Raw genomic sequence first — 22,426 nt, 5'->3', positions numbered from 1 at the left:
ATTTTAACGGTCGAATTTCCACCGTGGACCAATGATTTTGAACCGTCACGTGTAGTTTATTTGCGTGCCCGTAACGCTGTCTTTACTCTCCGCTGACAAAATGGCCTCCAAATCAACCCAGTTACGAAGGACACGTTCCCTCCAACAACGACATCTGAAGCACGTTTCCCTAGAAACATCCCTCCACACTATGATCCCTGCACCCTCATTACACCTGATAAAACCCTTTAAAAAGGGTAAAAAGAATAAAGAAAATAAATACAGTCTTTCTCTCTCTTCCATGTCTCTCTCAGTGTGTGATCAACGAGCGTCTCACGGATCGGATCTACGCTTTTATAAATAAAAAAGTAAAAAGAAAAACGAACGCGATCAACGCGGCTTTCTCTCAATTGACTCGCACGATGGAAAAAAGAACTGTGAAGAAATTTAGCTTTTTTAGGGTTTCGATTGTTCTATTTTGATGCATTTGTGGGTTGCGACCTGAAATTATGGCACAGAGAGTTTTCTGTATTTGAATATTATTTTGTGGCTTATTATTTGGATAATTAGCAGTGGAAGAAGTCGAGAAACTACGAAAATGGCAGCCTCGCCTGTCAAGTTTCTCTTCGGTTTCTTGTCGCTTTCCGTCACTTTGTGGTTGCTCTTCATGTAAGTCATTCAATTAAGATCAATTTCTTTTAATGCGTCGAAACTTGGATTGATGATCGCTAGCATAAATGGATTGAAATGGCTGGTAATTTAGGCGCGTGAATGGATGTAAATAACCTTTTCTTTTGCGTGTTGTTGATAGAATGTAGTTGACTATGGTTCATGAGTGAAGCCATGGAGATGGATAAATGAATGACGGAGTCATGTTAATGTTACTAAAAGGAGACAAGGAGGAGTATATGATTATGTTTTGATAGATGATTTGGGTTTAACAAATTGTTTGATTTTTTGTGGTTTAAGACATACTGTTCAGTTACCTTAGCGTTGATGGTAGATAAGCTTCGTTCAAAGTTACAGGCAGTTTTACGTGCTGAGATTAGATTAATTTTTATTGTGCATCTCTTTGCAGTTTTGCTTCTAGGTTGATGGCTTGGATTTTGAGTCGGATCTTGGGGGCATCTGTTGGATTTCGAGTTGGGGGATGGAAATGTTTGAGGGATGTTGTGGTGAAGTTCAGAAAGGTCAGTCCCTTTTTTAAAAATTGATTCCATTTTAGTTGTTCTTTCAAGAGTGAATTAGAGAGGATCACCTTTTTTGACATTGTACTAAATCCTTCTTCCATTTAAAAATAAAAATAAAATTGAATAAATGAATGGCTTGTAAAAGTAGGTTTATCCGCTGGTCATAATTCACATTGGCTTATATTGGTTGAATGATTCCATGGTCTGGGAGAATTTTTCTTAACTGGAATCTACAAACTGTCTGTCCCTCAAAAGTAGATTTTGACTTCAAATATACAATGAGCCAATTTTACTAGAATTGAAATGTTGTTGTGAGTTTGAGATGAAGAACCTAGTGTATTCTCCTCAAAGAATATACTGGTTTAGTGTATGAAGCATCGGACCATGCAATTAATTTTGTTATGAACTTGATAACTTACAGGGTCCTGTTGAGTCTATATCAGTTGGCGAGGTTAGACTTAGCATACGTCAGTCTTTGGTCAAACTCGGGGTGGGTTTCTTTTCCAGGGATCCCAAGCTACAAGTATTAATATGTGACCTGGAGATTGTAATGAGGCCTTCTAGTAGAGGGACAAAGAAAACAAAAACTCAGAGACCCCGATCGCGCTCTTCAGGCAGGGGAAAATGGATGGTCTTAGCTAACGTCGCAAGATTTTTGTCAGTTTCTGTGACAGATTTGGCTGTGAAGGTGAGTATTTTTAATAGTCACTACTGTAAGGGAATAGCATATGTTTTTCACCATTCATTTCATGGGTAAAATATAGCATACAACTTGTAGTTGATCATTTTGTCAATTTCTGTTGTTTTTTATTTTCAATTTTGTATTGGTTTTTGATTATTTGGCTTCCATCTATTTCTTTTTTTTTCCTCCGCTTTGTTTAATAAAAGAATATTTTTTTACTAAAGGTGAATAAAAATGAATTTACAAAATTAAGCACCAGAAAATTTAGAAAGACACATTTTCTTAACAACTTGTTAAATCAGCATTTTTTTTTTTTAAAAATCTGCTTACCTTCTAGCAATCCTCTTCCTATTGATGTAATTGAGGTTAGTTATATATGTATCCTTTCATCAAGATAAGTAAATTGTAATAAGTTTAAAAATAATACATATGCGCTGATTGCATTAGCTCTTTATAAGTTATCTAGGAGTATAGCTGTAGTTTTTGCAGGGTCCACAACTGAAAGCTAATTTCATGTATTGATTGAGTCAAATTAGTAAATGTTTAACACATCAACTGATCTGATCTTAGTCAAATTAGTAAATGTTTTGGGTTTGTGTTTAGTATCAATCTGAACAGCTGAAACAAGTTCATTTTGTTCCAATTTTTGTGGACTAAACCCTGGTCAATGTAAACTTGGTTCTACCTGACTTGATCCTGACCTGCCCCTCGACCTACTGGTTTGCTTGGCCTCTAGTAGTTGGAGTCTGTTTTTTTTTTTCTTTTTTTGACAATGAGACTTGAACATGATTCTTTAAAAGGATTGGGCATAACAATGTGCTAAGACAGCTACTGCTCATGCAATGCTAGAAAAGGTGGTGCTGAAAGTACACCTGGAGGTTCTTAGAGCACCATTCTTTCTGAATTTGTGATATTAACTTATATTTTACTCACTTATCATTCCCCCCCTTTTCTTCTGTTTTATATCAAAAATTGTTTCTGGAAACATGGCAGACACCCAAAGCTACAATTGATGTCAAGGAACTGGGATTAGATATATCCAAAGATGGGGGGTCCAAGCCAAATCTGTATGTCAAGCTTAACATATTACCTGTTCTTATCCACATGGGTGAACCACGCATCATTTCTGACCAAATGCCTAACTTCAACAATGGAGGATGTATTTCTTCAGGAGAGGTGGCATTTGGTAATATGGACAGGTCTTCTGCTGCTTTTTTCTGTGAAGAGCTCTCTCTCTCTTGTGAATTTAATCATGATAGGTATTTTTCTCTTGATATGTTCTTTTCCTTTAATTGCAGTTGTCAGAAATCTGATCATAACTGCTCTATCAATCAGTGATTGAGTAATGGCAAGATTACCACTGCTGATATTCAGAGTTTTAGGATGTTCTTTAATTCAGTTCTGACAGTTTGGATGCATTTCTTTCCTGCTCTCTTCCTGTTAAAAGTTCTATAAAAAATGTCTTTGCCTCTTATTTCAGCTCTAGTTACAGACATGCCTGGTCTGTCAATTAAAGGTTCTTATGTACGTCTCTTTTGGATGTAGAGAAGTAGGTGTAATAATCCAGAATGTGGATATTAACAGTGGAGAGGTCACTGTTAATCTCAATGAGGAACTGCTTTCAAGAAAAAGGAGTTCATCTGATGCCTTTGCTCATATGGATAAAGAGTTGGTTGCTGATTCTTCAGTTTCTAAAAATCAACGCAACAAACAATCAAAACTTGTAGCAATTACAAAGTATACTTCCATGTTTCCGGAAAAGGTTGGTGGGCTTTCTATTTATGCCATTTAGATGGGATTGCTGATTACCACATGCCCTCGCTGTCTTCATGCTTCTGTTTTCTATTTCAGTTGCTTCTTTTTGTCTATGCAACTTCATATCTCATGCTAGAATAAGGCTATATATGCAACATGAAAAGCTGGTATTTGCACATCTAGATCCCCTAATTCTCTAAGTATGGTGCTTTTGTATTTCTTGCTGATTTGTTGTAATTCTCGGTAGTTGATTTGCTACATCCTCTCTCACGAATACCCTCCATATTTCACATTTAGTTGTTCCTAGAGTTTGCTCATGCTCAAAAAGTCTAGTAGTATTTAGTTCTCAATTCCCTATCTTATCCTAAGCTTACATGGCAGGCCTCTTCAAATTTGAAAATTTTAATTGTTCCTTGAGCTTCCTATTTTCTTTGTCAGAGAACATATTTTAGCTTTTATGAGTTGTTCTTGATCTATATATAAATTACAAAAGCCAGCTCTGTGTCAAGATAAGACACGTGCTACATAAGCCTGATTTTTGCCTAATAATCTGAATGCCAATGGAATCAACTGATAATCTAATTTTAATCTGACAGGTTTTCTTCACTTTACCGAAACTGGATGTTAGGTTTGTTCATCAAGAACATGATCTTGTTGTTGAGAATAATATAATGGGCATTCAATTAAGGAGCATCAAATCACGATCCGCTGAAGATGTGGGAGAGAGTACACTAATTGATGTTCAAATGGATTTCAGTGAGATTCATGTATGAGCATAACAATTGTCAGAGCTCTTCTGGTGGTGTAATTTTCATATTTCTCATGCTGTTTGGCTTCTTGATGACCATGCTTTTTACATTATATTTCAGCTTCTTAGAGAAGCTGGCACTTCTGTCTTGGAGATATTGAAAGTCGACGTGGTCTCATCTGTCTACATTCCTATACAGGTAATTCCTATAATTTCAATTACTGCAGTTTAGCATCTTTGTTCAGCTGATTTCCTATAGATGTATAATGGTGAGGGGCAATTGTATCACTGTGCTGAATCAGATAACTGACTTTGATGCTTACTTTTTCCTTATGCTGTTAGCTGAACATATATTGTTTTGTACTGGCTGATGCTTGGATAGCATTGTTGGAATATAAGAAATCACTTATCATGTTTCATGGTACCTTTTCCATATCCAATTAAAGAGATGCTCACATAGATTGCTGCATTTGATACTTTTCAAGGTTTCTTAAACTAGGAGGAAAAATAATCCTTGTTGGTTTGTGTTTTTTGGCACTAGTTAGATGTTTTAGTACCCTCAAGAGTTGCAGGGGTTTAACCCATTCTCCCTGCATATTTGGCCTTTTGATGGTGCAAGTTGCCGATTTATTGGCTTTGGAAGCAATTGATGCAGGCTGCTTTAATTTCTGAAAAAGCAGGCTTGATTTTAGATTAACTTTTTCCAAATAATTCTTTTTTTTTTTTTTTTAGTTTTACATTCCTAGTTCTTGATGGAGTCAAGTGTGATGATTATCATATCATTTAGTTTTCTTTGTATGGTGGTGAGGATAGATTTTTTTTCCATCTTATCAGTGGGAGTATTTTTCTTTAATTTTCCTGTTGGAACACAGGTCAGGTGGCAGATTATAACTTGGTGTTTACACCCTTATAGTTTTATGGAGACCCTACCCTTTCTTCTGAACTCTTCGGTCAGTTCTAAGAACTGATCGAAATAAACCTACATTATGTTTTATATGCATCTAGTATTTAATGCCTTCTTAACCTAATCAAAAGGCACTTACTTATCAGAAGAAGAACCTCATCAATATTGGTAGCTTTTATAAGAACTTTCTACTGAGAAAAACCTATATCATTTTTTCAATGAATCAAAAAGTCAAAGTTACCTTAGTTGCTGTTATTTTCTGTTGGAAGTATTATAAGACAGTATTTTGACATCTCCACAAAAGGAATACTCTTTGTCAACAGATCCCTTTTCTAGTTGCTAAACATTGTGGGAGTGCATATCCTCACTATTGTGGATTTGTTGGGTCATAACAGCTGATCAATTGAAGGAATGTGTGGATTTTCTTGCTCTTATAGGTCACAGGTCCTTAGAGTTCTTTATAGTGATTTTTTCCTATTGAGAAAAAGAAAATAAGGCTTTATGTATCAATTGAGAAAAAACTATTTTAAAAAAATTGCTATCAGATAAATAAGGTTGTTCGATCCAGGGATGCACTCTTTCTTTTTGTTAGAGAATAATAAATTGAGCACTTTTGTAACAAAAATAGCAGAGTGATTTATATCTGTTTTAAGGCTGGGGAACTTAACAGTTTATTAATGATTCCATGCCTATTGCTTTGCTTATTCGTTGGATGCTCTGACTTTCAGCCAATCTCACCAGTTAGAGCAGAAGTTGATGTTAAGCTTGGAGGTACACAGTGCAACATCATAATGAGCAGATTAAAGCCGTGGCTGCGCCTCCACCACTCAAAGAAGAAAAAAATGGTGCTTCGAGAGGAAATATCTACTCCAGTTAGGTCTCCGACCACTGAATCCAAAGTCATCATGTGGACATGTACTGTCTCTGCTCCTGAGATGACTATTGTACTTTATAGTATCAATGGTTTGCCTCTGTATCAAGTAAGTGATGTGCATATTAAATTATTAAATGGTATTGAATTTTGTGAAAACAGCTGAGCTCTTACCTTAGCTCTCTCATTTTGCTGGTGCCCCATATCTGCAGGATTTTTTTTGTGTTTGTTAATTTCTAGTAATCTTCCTCATTCCAAAATCTTTTTATTGTTATTATTATTATTATTATTATTATTATATAGTTTAGGGGAGAGAGGGGGGTTTTGAACTTGCAACCTTCTCTTTGGAGGAGAGGTTTGTCTATCATTTAAGCCATGACTTCATCGCTTTCTCACAGACCAGAGCATGGAAAACATGTATTTAAAATTTATCTCCTCATTTTAACTCTCAACATGATAATTTATCTTTAGTCACTTCCAGTAACTGGACCTTGCATCTTAAAAGTTGAAATCTTATAATGTTTATCCAGCCTTTTTAGCCAATATTGTAAGGGAACCATTTGAGTTAATGCATCTAAATTCCATGATGGTGAAATTGCTCAAACTTGTCAATCTAGTTGTCAGAATGTTAGTTGGTCATGTGCACTCTTGCTTCACACTTGACTCGAGACATTTATTGTGAACAGGTTGTTTCACCTTTTTAAGGAATTTCAGGGTCACACTTTAAAACGTTTAGGTATTGTATAGAGACTGTAGTGCAAAAATGAGAAGGAGAAAGTCTAAATCTTGAGTCTTTTTTGCATCTCCAAGTAAATTGATATTTCCCACATTCTTTTGTTTTTCTCTTTCAAGCTTCTCAATTATGAACCTAACAGAAGGATGAGAAGTTGAACTCTCTATTGGGTTTTATCTAGTGGCATAGCAAACCTAGGGTTAGTTGGGCCATCCAAACAAATACAATCAAAGTTTAATTTTATGCTTTAGGCTGAGTGAATGATTTTTTCATCTCAATTGCTCCTTTCTCCTCTTAAAGGATTCATTTCTACCATTTGCTTAGGACATCTGGGAATTGGTCCTCTTAGTATCTCTTACACCCAACAGACACTGCTGGTAAGATGTGTAATTAAGTAGTCAGCCATCTATATCTCCCTGCCCAATTCATAATTCACCATCTTTGTGAAATATTCATCAATATCAGAAAGCTAGCTTACTCTGAGTTTGAAACCTCCAAGTCTCAATCATATAGCATCTTAACTTTTAATTTCCTTGTGCAGGGCTGCTCCCAATCATCACATGTGTTTGCAAATAACATATCAAGCATGGGAACTGCAGTGCATATGGAACTTGGTGAATTAAACTTACACATGGCAGATGAATATCAGGAATGCTTGAAGGAAAGCCCATTTGGTATGGAATCAAATTCAGGTGCCTTAATGCACATAGCAAAGGTTAGTTTGGATTGGGGCAAGAAAGACACTGAATCATCGGAAGAAGATGGTTCTAGATGTAAATTGGTCCTTAATGTTGATGTCACTGGAATGGGTATTTATTTGAATTTTAAGCGTGTAGAATCACTTATAACAACTGGCATTTCCTTTCAAGCTCTCTTGAAAAGTCTTTCAGCTTCTGGTAAAAGAACAGCACAGAGCCGAGGTGGTCGGTCATCTAAACCATCAGGGAAAGGGACTCGATTCTTGAAATTCAATCTGGAACGCTGTTCGGTAAACTTTTGTGGTGACACGGGCTTGGAAAACACAGTTGTTCCAGATCCCAAGCGTGTCAATTATGGATCACAGGGTGGTCAGGTAATAATCAGTGTTTTAGATGATGGCACTCCTCGTACTGCAAGTATAATGTCCAGTGTTTCTGATGAGTGCAAGAAGTTGAAGTATTCTGTTTCTCTTGATATTTTCCATTTTACTCTGTGTATGAACAAGGAGAAACAGTCCACAGAGATGGAACTTGAAAGAGCAAGGTCTATGTATCAGGAATATTTGGAGGAACGCAGTCTTGATACAAAGGTTACAGTGTTTGACATGCAGAATGCAAAATTTGTACAGCGTTCTGGTGGTCTTAAAGGAATTGCCATCTGCTCTCTCTTCAGTGCTACTGATATTAAAGTCAGGTGGGAGCCTGATGTACATCTGTCACTAATTGAACTAGTTCTGCAATTGAGGTTGCTTGTACACCATCAGAAGCTCCAGGTTTATGGTAATGAATCCAAGGAAGATGCCTCTAACATGAAAGACACTGATCAGAAAAAAGAAGCCCCTTCAGCACCAGAACATTTAGATAAGCATAAGAAAAGGGAATCCATTTTTGCTGTTGATGTGGAAATGCTCACCATATCTGGTGAGGTTGGAGATGGGGTTGAAGCAGTGGTTCAGGTTCAGTCAATTTTCTCTGAGAATGCCTGTATAGGATTGCTTCTTGAAGGGCTTCTTCTCAGTTTCAATGGGTCTAGAGTGTTGAAAAGCAGCAGAATGCAAATTTCCCGTATTCCTAGCACTCCCAGTAGCTTGTCTGATGCAAAAATACCAGCCTCCATGACATGGGATTGGGTGATTCAAGGGCTTGATGTTCATATCTGCCTGCCATACAGGTTGCAGTTGCGCGCCATTGATGATTCCATTGAGGATATGTGGCGGGGTTTGAAGCTTATAACTGCTGCTAAAACTGCACTGATATTTCCCATGAAGAAAGAAACCTCAAAGCCCAAAAGGTCCAGTTCAGCTAAATTTGGAAGTGTAAAATTTTGTATACGCAAGCTAACAGCTGATATTGAGGAAGAACCAATGCAGGGTTGGCTTGATGAACACTATCATCTGATGAAGAATGAGGCTTCTGAGCTTGCTGTCAGGTTGAAATTCTTTGATGAATTTATTTCCAAAGTGAGCCATTGTCCAAAAGCTGCTGAAACAGTTGATTCTAGTCAAGAAAGAAAGGTTATGTATAATGGAGTTGAGATTGATCTGCAAAGCCCATCAAATATTCAGGAATTGCGAGAAGGTATATATAAACAGTCATTTAGATCGTATTACAATGCCTGTCAAAAGCTAGTAACATCAGAAGGTTCGGGTGCCTGTGTGGAAGGATTTCAGACTGGTTTCAAGCCCAGCACTGCTAGAATTTCTCTTCTTTCTATTTCTGCTACAGAGTTAGAAGTAAGTTTAACAAGAATTGATGGTGGAGATGCTGGGATGATAGAGGTTCTGAAGAAACTTGATCCTGTTTGTTGCGAGAATGACATACCATTTTCTCGACTTTATGGGAGTAATATTTTCTTGCGTACAGGGAATCTGGCTGTTCAGTTAAGAAATTACACATTTCCTCTTTTTGCTGCTACTTCTGGTAAATGTGAAGGTTGTGTTGTGCTAGCTCAGCAGGTAACACTCAAAGTTGCTTTCCACCCTCCCCTCCTTCTCTACTCCAGGATGCTTCAAGTTTTCATCTCTAGTTTATGCTCATTTACCTTGTCTGGCTTCTCCATTATCATATTGAAAGAACAATGGAAATGAAATCTACTAGCAATTACTCACTTCTATCATGCCATGGGCTTGAATTCTACTAATGAAATTTATCACAATACTGATCTGATAGCTGGCCTTCCCATCTCAACTTATTTTTCGTATTAGTTTAGTTGATTTCCATAGTTAAGATTAGATAAATTAGCTGGCCTGCTGAAGTGAGACCAAACCAAAAAATTATTATGTATGTTGACAAATAACTACTACTAAAAGAGGTCCAAACATTTGAATGTATGTGGATGAAGAGATGGTCTACTTTGGAGAGAGGCCATCCCTTTAACTAAAATACCCTGGAATTAGCAGTAACTGGTTTGAGGTCATTTTTTGACAATCTACCCAAAAATGGTAGAGAATAAAGTTCGGAAACCAAAGGTTTTGTGGCTAACAAATTTAAGGGTATCCTTTAAACAGCATTTCCGATATGTCTGCACCAATTAATTTATTTGCGAAGTCAGATAGATTAGAGATTTGACCAGAGCATTTATTTTATGGCCACGGACCACTCTTTGTTCAATTATATGGATAACTAACTACAGCCCCCTTTCTCCTGAAATTAAACACATTCCAGTGCTCTTCATAGTATTTGCTTGAAACATTTTAGAAAAGCATAAAAATATTATGGTACAGGCATTTGTTTTATTGGCTACAGTATTTGATAATGGAAGGGACTAGTAAGTCAGTGACATGATTTTTCTCAAATGCTTGTGGTGTGTCTAAATAGTACTTTAGAATTGTGGTAATATTGTTTTCCCACAGTGTGAGGTGCAATATGATGGCAGGCTAAACTTCCTGTTAAGAATAATGTATGAAACACAAGAACTAGTATCTGTTCTTTATTTGCATCTCTATTCATCTGTGATGTTATGTCTTGACTCCCCTCCCCCCTGTGATTATGACTTTTCTCCTTTGAATCAGGCAACAAGTTTTCAGCCCCAAATTTACCAAGATGTCTTTATTGGGAGATGGAGAAAGGTGCGCATGCTTCGTTCTGCTAGTGGCACGACTCCTCCAGTTAAATCGTACTTTGATTTACCTTTACATTTTCAAAAAGGAGAAGTGTCTTTTGGAGTGGGTTATGAACCATCTTTTGCTGATGTGAGCTATGCTTTTATGGTGGCTCTTCGTAGAGCTAATCTAAGTGCTAGGAATTCTGATGCTCCACAAGTTCAACCACCAAAAAAGGAGCGTAGCTTACCATGGTGGGATGATATGAGAAACTATATTCACGGAAATATCACTTTATTCTTCTCTGAAACTAGATGGCACGTTCTTGCAACAACTGATCCTTATGAAAAGCTTGACCAACTTCAGCTTGTATCTGGTTTGATGAAGATCCAGCAATCAGATGGTCGTGTGTATGTGTCTGCACAGGATTTTAAGATTTTAATTAGCAGTTTGGAGAAACTGGCAAGCGGCTGTGGCTTAAAACTCCCTTCTGGTGCATCTGGTGCCTTACTTGAAGCCCCGGTCTTTACTCTCGAAGTCACAATGGATTGGGAATGTGATTCTGGAACTCCACTGAATCATTACTTGTATGCACTTCCAATTGAAGGGAAGCCTCGGGAAAAAGTTTTTGATCCATTCAGGTCTACATCTCTGTCCCTCCGATGGAACTTCTCTTTTAGGCCGTCCCCTCCCTCATGTGAGAGTCAATTGCCTTCTTCCTCTTCAGTAGATAGCAAAGTTGTGAATGGAACTGTCTATGATCTACCTTACAAGCCAGAAAATGTTTCAACAGTTTCCCCAACTTTGAATGTTGGTGCACATGATTTAGCGTGGCTGATTAAGTTCTGGAACATGAATTATCTACCTCCACACAAATTACGTTCCTTCTCCCGATGGCCTCGCTTTGGAATTGCAAGAGCTATCAGATCAGGCAATTTATCATTAGACAAGGTGATGACAGAATTTTTTCTCCGCATTGATGCTACACCTACTTGTATAAAACACATGCCTTTAGATGTTGATGATCCAGCAAAAGGACTTACATTTAACATGACGAAGATGAAATATGAACTCTGTTATAGCCGGGGTAAGCAGATTTTCACTTTTGAATGCAAGCGTGATCCTCTTGATCTTGTTTACCAAGGTCTCGACCTTTACATGCCCAAGGCTATCTTAGATAAAGTGGACTCTAACAGTGTGCCAAAAGCAGTTCAAATGACCAGGAATAATTCTCAATCCTCAGCTGTTAATAGAATTCCCAGTGAGAAACGCAATAATATGGGTGGTTGCACTGAGAAGCACCGTGATGATGGATTTCTTTTGTCGTGTGATTATTTTACAATCAGAAGGCAGTCGCGAAAGGCTGATGCTGACAGGTTATCAGCATGGCAAGAGGCTGGGAGAAGAAACCTTGAGATGACATACGTGAGGTCTGAGTTTGAAAATGGGAGTGAGAGTGATGATCACACAAGATCTGATCCAAGTGATGATGATGGATACAATGTAGTAATAGCTGACAACTGCCAGCAAGTTTTTGTTTATGGCCTCAAACTTTTATGGACTATTGAGAATAGGGATGCTGTTTGGTCCTGGGTTGGTGGAATATCCAAAGCATTTGAACCCCCTAAGCCTTCTCCTTCTCGACAGAATGCGAGGAAATTGCATGAAGAGAACCAGTTAGATCCCAAATCTGAGGTGCTTCAAGATGATATCTCCAATCTCCCTTCTATCAGTCATAAAGTAGATACCCCTTCTCATCACGCGGAGACCTCAGGAACTCTTTCATCTCCATCACATTCAGCTAAAGTAAAGAATTCATCATTTCCTTCAATTGGTATGTCAGCAGCACACCTTGTGATTTCAGTTTAAAGGATCTCACTTGGGAATACACATGTTTTATTGAAGAAGCAACATTTCAGAACTCTCACTGTTTTTTGGTGTGATGCAATGCTATTCAGTGTGTTTATAACTCTTTTAAATATACTTGATGATTGTAATCTCAATTTTGTACAAACGTTTTCTTAATTGAGATCTACAAACTACCATATAGCATAACATTACTGTTTTTTGCTTTGTCATCAGTGACAAATGGAAGTATTGGTGATTCTGAGGAAGAAGGGACTCGTCATTTCATGGTGAATGTTATGGAGCCACAATTCAATCTTCATTCAGAAGAAGCCAATGTAACTTTTGAACCATGACTTTCTTAAATATTTGCTCATGCAGTCATTAACTTCTTCTCTTTTCCTGTGGTTATGATTTACATGTCCATATCTTTTTTCAAAAATTTATGCGGAGAATATTTTATTAGTGAGAAAGGAATTTGAGTTATAGCAAGGACTAAGGAGGATAAGAAATTCTCCAGACATTAGAAGAGGACCAAATAATTTCATGATTGTTTTAAATGTCCTATTTTGTGGCTTTATCTTCTGTCTCATTACTTTTTTTTCTTTTTTGGCGTTTTATTATTAATATTCAGTTGATTATTTTATGCCATTGATATCCTAAGCACACCAGAAGCCTATGGGTGAGGGATTTTTGTGCTTAAGAAAGGAAAAGAAACAAAATATAAATTACTATGTTGGAAACCAGTTTGGTTTTATTACATCTAATCTCTGTTTTTTGAAATCGAGTAATTCCTATAGAATTTCAATCTCTCTTGTAAGATAGGTTTCTGCAGTAATTCTGGTTCATTCTTGTGCAGTGTAGTTGTGCTGGAAATGTAACATAGTTGCTCGATAAAATGTGTATGTTTAAGTTTATCTAATGAAACCTCTAACAAACAATGCTTTTGCTTTGGGGTCAATTTTTTTTTTCCACCAGGGTAGATTCTTGCTTGCTGCCGTTTCTGGTCGTGTTTTAGCTCGATCATTTAACTCTATTCTTCATGTTGGATATGAGATTATTGAACAAGGAATGGTCAATGGAAATGTACAACAAATTCCTGAACACGTACCTGAAATGACATGGAAGCGCATGGAGTTCTCTGTAATGTTGGAGCATGTACAGGCTCATGTTGCACCAACTGATGTTGATCCAGGGGCTGGATTGCAGTGGCTTCCAAAAATTCTTAGAAGTTCTCCAAAAGTAAAGCGTACTGGTGCTCTACTTGAAAGAGTGTTTATGCCTTGTGATATGTACTTTCGGTACACAAGACACAAAGGCGGTACTCCAGACTTGAAGGTAAAACAGCAATGTTATGCTATAGGATAGTTTTTCTAGATTGTCTTGCATATCAAATACAAAGAGCTTGGTTGTGTTTGATCACTTATTTTACTTGTGTGCCCTTGCAATCCTCTGAGGTTAATATTTTTAATGCTGGTTGTTTTATCAAGTTGAATTCTTTGCTTTGAACAATATGCTCACCTTTGATTTCATTTATTGTAGGTCAAGCCTCTAAAAGAGCTTACATTCAATTCTCGTAATATAATGGCAACAATGACATCCCGGCAGTTTCAGGTTATGCTGGATGTGTTGACTAATCTTCTCTTTGCACGGCTCCCCAAGTGAGGAATTTTTTCTCCTTTCTTCGATGTATTTTAGGAATCATGTCTTGACACTCTTTGATATTCAAAATTTTGAGTTGCATTCATTTTAACCAGGTTGTTCTTTTATGTCATGTTTTTGGCATATCTTACGCATGTAGAATTGCCATTGGAGTTTTGTTCATCAAAGGGCTTTTATTCTGTTTCTTTTTGTGCATCTTTTTCACCTTTCCCATCTGCATGTAGTTGACTCTGATAACTCAAAACAGTAATTTTTATGTTTGTTTCGTGTACACTGTAGATTAGAAGTGAACTTTGTGGCATATGCTTGGACTTGTCAGTTAATTTCTGTTTCAGATTGCTTTTAGTAATATGTGTAGGCTCTTTGTCAGTTTTAATTTGTAAAGACTCCAGTTAATGAAGATATCATCAGATAAAATCTAGGTTTAGGCCTGTAGATTCTATCCACCTAAAGCAACTGCCTTTTGATCTATGAAGTATTAACTGCATTCAACTAATCTCCTGAAATCAATGCATTTCTGCTACTGACTGGTTAGAGCAATGTCTGTTATTTAGGCCTAGAAAAAGCAGCCTGTCATATCCTGCTGAAGATGATGGAGATGTTGAAGAGGAGGCAGATGAGGTGGTTCCTGATGGTGTTGAAGAGGTAGAACTTGCGAAAATCAATCTTGAACAGAAAGAGCGGGAGCATAAGTTGATTCTTAATGACATCAGGAAATTGTCTCTATATAGCGATACTTCTGGAGACCCGCTTTCAAGAAAGGAAGTTGACTTGTGGATGGTCACTGGTGGAAGATCCACTCTGGTGAGGAAAAAATGGTGAACAATGTTAAAATTAGAAGTTCCATGAATTATCATCAAGTTAATTACAAATAAAAAAAATTGTCTTTTATTTAAATACTGTTTGTTTCCAGGTTGGACATTGATACTCTCTTCAAACTGTGGGGGAGACACTATCTCACATGATATTTGAATTTGGACATCTCTTGAAACTGTTTTGGTTGTGGTTGTGGTTCTAGGGTAGGGATCCCTTTGCTAGCACGCCCTACCATAATGTTTAGAGCGATTCCATTGAACTTTCACCTTCACTTGAAAGGATAACAGTTCACTTCGTGTTATTTTTAGGTTTGAGGGACTATATGTACATATAATGTGCTCATTACATAGTCACTCAAGTAAACCTCATAAGCACTTATTGAATACACAAGTTAAACCTGATAGAGCACCGCAGCAGCTTGCTTAAAGCTTGTCTCATTGCAGAATTACATTGAGGAGAAGGATCCATATAAACCAATGAGTTTGGAACTGAGGCTTAGTTTAGTCAAGTGCTTCCTGTAACTTTAGGCATGCATGCCCGCACACTTGCTTTGTTTAACTTTCATATATGTGCTAATTGATGCAACCTTTCAGTGAAAATAGCAATCTGTGTAGATTTGTGGTGAATGGACTTCTTTCAAAGTCTGCATGTTCTTTTCTATGCCTCAGCCATGAATTTTCTCAATGCTGTCCTAATGAATGTACAAGAGGTTGTGGAGAGGAAATTTAGTGCTTATTTTGTTCAACTGAAAAAAAAATAGCAGCCAAAATATGACTTCTATAGGTTCCAATTAATAATGCTCAGATTTCAAATCTGAAGTTTAGTTTTGAATGCACTGCTATTTGACAATAGTAATTGATATATGTAAGTTGGTGAGACGGTTTGTTTCTGTGGCACACATTTTCTTCTGAATCTTCTGTTGCTTGCTGTTTGAATGTAATCTAAAGTTTCAGCATTGAATATTTCTGTCCTGTGCGAAAGTTTGTTTCTGTTTGTGTATCTTCTTCTAGTATTATTGATAAATTCTTCAGAATGCTAGACTGTAATCTATTCAAGCTTCATGCTCCCAGGTGCAAGGACTAAAGAGAGAGCTTGTAAGTGCAAAGAAGTCTAGGAAGGAGGCATCTGTATCTCTAAGGATGGCTCTGCAGAAAGCTGCCCAGTTACGACTGATGGAGAAGGAGAAAAACAAAAGTCCATCCTATGCCATGCGTATATCTTTGAAAATTAATAAAGTTGTTTGGAGCATGCTTGTAGATGGTAAAACTTTTGCAGAGGCTGAGATAAACGACATGGTGGGCACCAAAAGCTTTCCTTCTTTCCTCTCAATTTCTTGGTCTCTTATCATTCAATTACTAACAAAGTAACTGCATCTACCTTAGTATTTAAAACTGTCCTTCATGAGAAGTTCTCTCTTCTCTTGTTTATTAAAAAGAAAAAGAAAAAGAACTTGCCATATAGTTACTAGAGCTTGGTGTCCAAGTCTAGGGTATAAGACATTTGTGTGTTTTATATGGTTCCAAATAGATTTTGGTGGCCTGTGATTCTTTATGTACTTATTTCCTAAAAAATCTGATTCTTTCAAGGATGTTTATTTTTCATGGGTTTTTTTTATTAACAGATATTTGATTTTGACCGGGATTACAAGGATGTTGGGGTTGCTTTGTTTACAACAAAGTATTTTGTCGTGAGAAACTGCTTGTCTAATGCCAAGTGTGATATGGTGTTGTCACCATGGAATGCTCCAACAGATTGGGGAAAGTACGTACCTTTCATATCTGTGTGCATTTAATGGTACTCTAGGTTACTTCCATTGTTATTGGTTAATCATTTACAGAGAGTTGTGGTTTCATTTACCACTTTGTTGTTTATAGTTGTTATATATATCACTGTGGTGAATGTGTTCCATAGTTTTTATTTGTTGATTTACGAGGCATGTCTTCTTGTTTATCATATAACTCATATATCATATAAATAATCTTTGGACGTTATAACTTTTTTGAGGACAAGAAAGGGCTTGGTTTTAATTGTGTGACCATAATACCTGTGCCATATTCTTTTTTTATTGATATATCATATATATATCACCGTGAGAAGCTGTGAGGCTTGTGTTTACCATGCATGTTTCTCATTTGTTGAATAAATAATCAGATACTTCCAGCAGATCATAGTACAATGATATCTAGGTTCAGGAATGATTTGAAAATTGCTTTATTAATGCATTGCTAGTAGCCATCCAGTAGGTTGTTGAATTGGAGCAGAGACTGCTATTCTGATACTGAGAAGTTTAATCTGTGTTCCTTTCTAATACCCATTCAATTGTTTTAGCTTTAAGTACCCTCCTAAATATTGTATTTATTATTAAGCAAAATGCAATTATTTTTGGCTGCAGAGAAGTCATGCTACGTGTAGATGCAAAGCAAGGGGCTCCAAGGGATGGAAATTCTCGTATTGAACTTTTCCAGGCAATTCAGTGCTCCTTTATTTTCCCATTATTAACTCTTCATGATGAGCATCAAGCAAAAATAGATGTAGGGTGCACACTACATATGTGAAAATTCTAATCTGTTGAAACCTTGAAAGTTTAAACCTCTCCCCACCTGTTTGATAATTCATCCAAGAGCTTACTGGATACTGATTAAATAGGAAGAAAGGAATTTAAAAGAGGACAATGAAGAATAGGCATTATATATTGACATAAATACACATATGCCATGCACATGTATGTCCTCTTTATTGCTGAATGTATTAAATACATGTATGTGCATGTGCTTGTGTGTGAGCGCGCAGCGCTCTTATTGCTGAATGTATTAGATACATGCATGTGCATGTGTTAGTGTGTGCATGCAAAGTGCTCTTATTGCTGGGTGTGTCTGATCATTTAAATGCCAAGAAGCAGAATAGCACAGCTCGAAACACTGATAAAATGAGAACATCGGATAAGTCAGTTGTCTTCATAATATTTTTTTTGTTGGTTATTTTTGTAAACCCACCCAACTCCATTCGAAGGCCTGTACAACCCTCTCAGTGTAGACAACCACATAAATCTCAATCTTCAAAATTTGTAAGAATCTTAAAACTGGCCATTGAAACCCCAGTCAGGAAAAAAAAACCTGTTCATCAAAGAATCCATACACCGATTCTGCTGGAAAAGATCCTTTGGCAGTTTTGCTTCTCCATTAACTTCTCACCAGCCTACAGCAATCACCTCTAATTTTGTTTCTTGGAGGAAAACTAAATCCCATTTATTTCTCACCTTCTCACTCTGATCTCTCTGACTTCCATGCATTCTAACAAATTCTTGATCACATTTTACCCAAAAGAAACGATACAGGAAAAAAAAATATGGAAATTAAAAGCTTTTAGGTGGCTAGTCAACCACTTGTAAGAATAATGGCAGCAATCTGTGTAGCAAAGCACCGCACCCAAGCACCAATTGTCTCATCATCATCTTTTTTCCTTTGAACTCATTACCAGAAACGTTGCTGTAAATGGAAGACCTAGCCACTCCTGCACATATGCTAACAGCCATTTATCCTTTGACATTGATTATATGGAGCAAATGGTAACAGGCACTCTATACATCCTCTCAACCTTTCTTCACATTTTATATTTAATCTTCATCCCTTTCTAAGCCTCATAAATATATGCACCTGTCAGTTCTGTCTCCAGTCTCTCTCCCACTAGAAATCTAGGGGTTTTAGATGAAATGAAAGAATATACAAGGTGCTTTTGTCAAGGAAAGAGAATGGAGTTCAGTGAGGGCAGTGCACACATCCTTTGGAATATGGAGACTTGGGTTAGATATGTCTATGAGATGAGCTGGGTAAAAGGGTAGGTGGAACTTTAAAAACGTTGGCCAGATAAAACCAGAATAATCTGCTTCTTATATGTAATCAAATATTTACAAATTATTATTTTTTCTTTTATTTTCCAAACCAAACAAAACTGAGAACTGATCTCTCTTTTGAAAAGCAACCTCTTTAACCTAAATGCATCCATTTGGTTAAATAATTGGGTTTAAACAAAATCTTGTTGACCCTTAGCCCCAATGACATCCCTGGAGAGGAGGATAACACTGCACTGTGCACATCGATTAGCAAATAATGTTACAAATCAAAAAAATAATCTGTTAGCAGTCATGATACCTGTGTACCTCCTATTACAACTTCCATCGCTGTATTTAATGCATGTAATGAAAGGAAGGACTAGAAGGTTTCTTCATTCTTTTGGTTCTGATGGTCTCCGAATGCTTACACTACGATAACCACTCAAGAAAACATTATATCATGTGAAGGCTCATGTGTGCTTAATAAAATTGTTTTTATGAGATCCCTAGAGGTTATTTCCACCTTTTGAAAAGTTCCTATATTTGATCGTTGCTTTATTTTAATAGAACGTTATTTTTTTCTACTGCAGGTAAAGATTTTCCCCCTTAAGATTTATTTGACAGAGACAATGTACAAAATGATGTGGGAATATTTCTTCCCTGAAGAAGAACAAGATTCACAACGGCGGCAGGTTAGTGTGAATTGTCAATTCTCATAAGGCAAAAAAGATAATTTGTTGAAGATGCTAAGGTTGATTTTGCACTTCCTGAGCTGCAGGAAGTTTGGAAGGTTTCAACAACTGCTGGTGCAAGACGTGTTAAGAAAGGCCCATCAAGCCACGAAGCTTCTTCTTCATGCAGTCATACAACAAAAGAGTCTGATGTCCCATCCAAAGTGATTGGCAGTTCAGCCCCTGAATTAAGGAGAACATCTTCTTTTGATAGAACATGGGAGGAGACGGTTGCAGAGTCTGTTGCTACTGAACTTGTCTTGCAGGCCCACTCATCTGGCATATCTTCCTCAAAAAGTGAGCCATTTGATTCTATTGAGCAGCCAGATGAATCATCTAGAAGCAAGTCAAAAGAGACCAAGCCTGTGAAGTCTGGTCGGTCATCTCATGAGGAGAAAAAGGTTGGAAAAACAAATGAAGAGAAAAGATCTCGACCTCGAAAAGTAATGGAATTTAACAACATTAAGATAAGCCAGGTTGGTTCATGGTGGGAAACAATCATTTATTGTATTGTATTGCATTGATTTGTTGTGCAGTAAGATGTTTCGTATTACTCTGTTGTAGGTTGAGCTGCAGCTTACATATGAAAGCTCAAGATTTAATCTGCATGAACTTAAGCTGCTGATGGATACATTTCACCGTGTCGAGTTTACTGGGACTTGGAGAAGACTGTTCTCCAGAGTTAAGAAGCATGTTGTCTGGGGAACCTTGAAGTCTGTTACAGGAATGCAGGTAATGAATCTGTGCTGAGATACATTTGCCGCTTCTAATTACATCAATCAATAAGTTTTTTCCTTTCCAAGGATGCAGTTTGATTCTATCCAATCCTATCTAGCATGAAGTTTGTGTTATTTCTTATGGCAAATGAGAGATACATGGAGATACTTTGTCTCTGTAATGAAAATGATATAAACTCAGATAGTCACTACACTGTGACATTGCTTGATTGACTACTCATCCCTTTTAGCATGTGTATTATTTATACATAAGCCTGAGGGAGCAGTTTAGCAGTTTAGAAAGGTTCCATAAATCAAGTCCTCTTTCACTCATTTCTTGTTTCGCTTTTTCCTTCCAATTGTGGAGCACAAATTTCAAATTTTGTATCCTTATCATTTTCAGATCTCAAAGGTAGTTTCCTTTCACTTAACTCACCTAACAGCTAAACATTATATCATGAGACAAAAAAAAAAAAAAGAGAGAGAGAGAGAGAGAGAGAACTGTTTGTTGATAAAGTCTGTAGATCAAATTATGAATATTTTAGCTAAAAGATAATGCAATTTATGAATTTAGCCTTGTATATATCAGATGAAAATTGAGCCGTCCATAGTGATGAGCTGTTAGTGTCTTTATTTCTGAATTTAACTAATCTGGTATTGAAAGTATGATAAAATCTCCTGTGTTTTCATTTAAATCATGTATTGATTTCCCATACTTTCTTAGGGTAAAAAGTTCAAAGACAAAGCACACGGTCAACGGGATCCTAATGTAGCCAGCGTTCCTGATAGTGACCTTAATTTTAGTGACAATGATGATGGTCTGGCAGTGCAATCTGATCAATATCCAAACTGGCTCAAGCGACCAACTGATGGAGCAGGTGATGGGTTTGTGACTTCCATAAGGGGTCTTTTCAATACTCAGCGTCGCAAGGCCAAAGCATTTGTACTTCGAACAATGAGAGGTGAAGCAGAGAATGACTTTCATGGAGATTGGAGTGAAAGTGATGCTGAGTTCTCTCCCTTTGCTCGGCAACTTACCATAACAAAAGCTAAGAGGCTTATTAAGCGGCACACGAAGAAATTCCGCTCGAGAGGACAGAAAGGTTTGCCAGATTTTTCCTACATGGATTTTGTTTTGAATGTGGAGACATTAATTGTTCACTTAAAAAGGATTTTGTACGTCATTAGCAACCCCACCCTGTCCCGTAAAAAGAAAAGAACAGAAATAAGAAACGTATCATGTTATTTCAAAAGAAATTTCATGGTTTTGTGCTATTGTTATGATCGTCCACACTTATCTTTGTGGTATATGGTACCATATTCAATTTCTGCTCATGGATACACTCTTTTCTTGTGTTTAGATTTTTATAATCCCCTGATTTTCACCATTATAACTTTAGACTAACTTCCATGCTGCCATCAGGTTCATCATCGCAACAAAGAGAATCACTTCCATCATCTCCAAGGGAATCCACTCCATTTGAAAGTGATTCATATAGCGATTCTTCACCATACGAGGATTTTCATGAGTAATTAGTTTTCTATCAGCAAAAAGAGATTACGAAGACTTTCTTTCTTCGCGGCAAAAAGGATTTTCCAAGTTACCTGGTAAGGCAGTTCAAGGGACCAACAGCATGCAAGAATGGAGCATGCTCAATGGTGACAGGCTACAAACACGATCACTTTCCAATGGTCGTTGACGGAAGGTTGACCTGTGCCGATCCTTCCAAGCCCGCACCAAGAGCCCTTACTGCCCTCCTGGATTGATTCAAAAGGTTGTATGTGTACAGTTTTTTGCAGCTACCAAGTAGAGTATACAAACTCCCAAAGCATTATAAGAAGAGTGTTGTCATCGAGGACATGGTTGGTCTGCCAGGCCTTTAACCCATCCGTCGGGTTTTAGGCCGAGACTCTGCAGTATCTTTGGGCTTCTGGGACAAAACCATTCGCCATTTGTTTTTCCGTTTCAAAATCTACTGGACTGAAAATAAAAAAAGTAGTTAAGCTTAAAGGAGGCCATGACATGTTGTCTTGTAAAGTTGGGGTTCATGGGAATGCAAATCCAAATATATATATATTTTTTCACGCCGATGGAATCTCTTGGAAAACTTGGCCTATCTAGTTTTTACAAGTAGAGTATTTTTTCATGCCTTTGTTGTTTTTTTTACAAGTTCAAGGCTAGGCCGGCCCTTCATGCTTGCTCGCTCCATGACACGAGCATTACAT

The 22,426-nt window shown here is 37.2% G+C and overlaps 1 protein-coding gene across 1 annotated transcript; it reads left to right on the top strand.

Annotated features, from left to right (window-relative positions):
• The first annotated feature begins 256 nt into the window (after window positions 1-256).
• Window positions 257-22,285, top strand: LOC118031282 (protein SABRE). The gene is made up of 22 exons (XM_035035638.2): window positions 257-648; window positions 1,058-1,169; window positions 1,591-1,857; window positions 2,845-3,110; window positions 3,397-3,613; window positions 4,203-4,373; window positions 4,476-4,553; window positions 5,987-6,238; window positions 7,404-9,515; window positions 10,572-12,435; window positions 12,684-12,784; window positions 13,425-13,784; window positions 13,989-14,107; window positions 14,663-14,912; window positions 15,995-16,219; window positions 16,546-16,685; window positions 17,317-17,389; window positions 19,344-19,445; window positions 19,532-19,960; window positions 20,049-20,216; window positions 20,925-21,303; window positions 21,624-22,285. The coding sequence occupies exons 1-22, from the start codon at window positions 578-580 to the stop codon at window positions 21,731-21,733; spliced, it is 7,866 nt and encodes a 2,621-aa protein (XP_034891529.1). The 5' UTR covers window positions 257-577; the 3' UTR covers window positions 21,734-22,285.
• The last annotated feature ends 141 nt before the right edge of the window (window positions 22,286-22,426 follow it).

Source organism: Populus alba, chromosome 11 (genome assembly GCF_005239225.2).
Source record: "Populus alba chromosome 11, ASM523922v2, whole genome shotgun sequence".
Taxonomy (NCBI): Eukaryota; Viridiplantae; Streptophyta; class Magnoliopsida; order Malpighiales; family Salicaceae; genus Populus; species Populus alba.
This window is presented reverse-complemented; position numbering and strand designations above follow the sequence as displayed.

Bases quoted from the DNA above. Each gene is read 5' to 3' on its own strand.
- LOC118031282 (XM_035035638.2), top strand. From the start codon at position 578: ATGGCAGCCTCGCCTGTCAAGTTTCTCTTCGGTTTCTTGTCGCTTTCC. The intron at 1,170-1,590 runs GTCAGTCCCTTT...GATAACTTACAG, and splicing joins TTGTGGTGAAGTTCAGAAAG to GGTCCTGTTGAGTCTATATC. The intron at 20,217-20,924 runs GTAATGAATCTG...ATACTTTCTTAG, and splicing joins AGTCTGTTACAGGAATGCAG to GGTAAAAAGTTCAAAGACAA.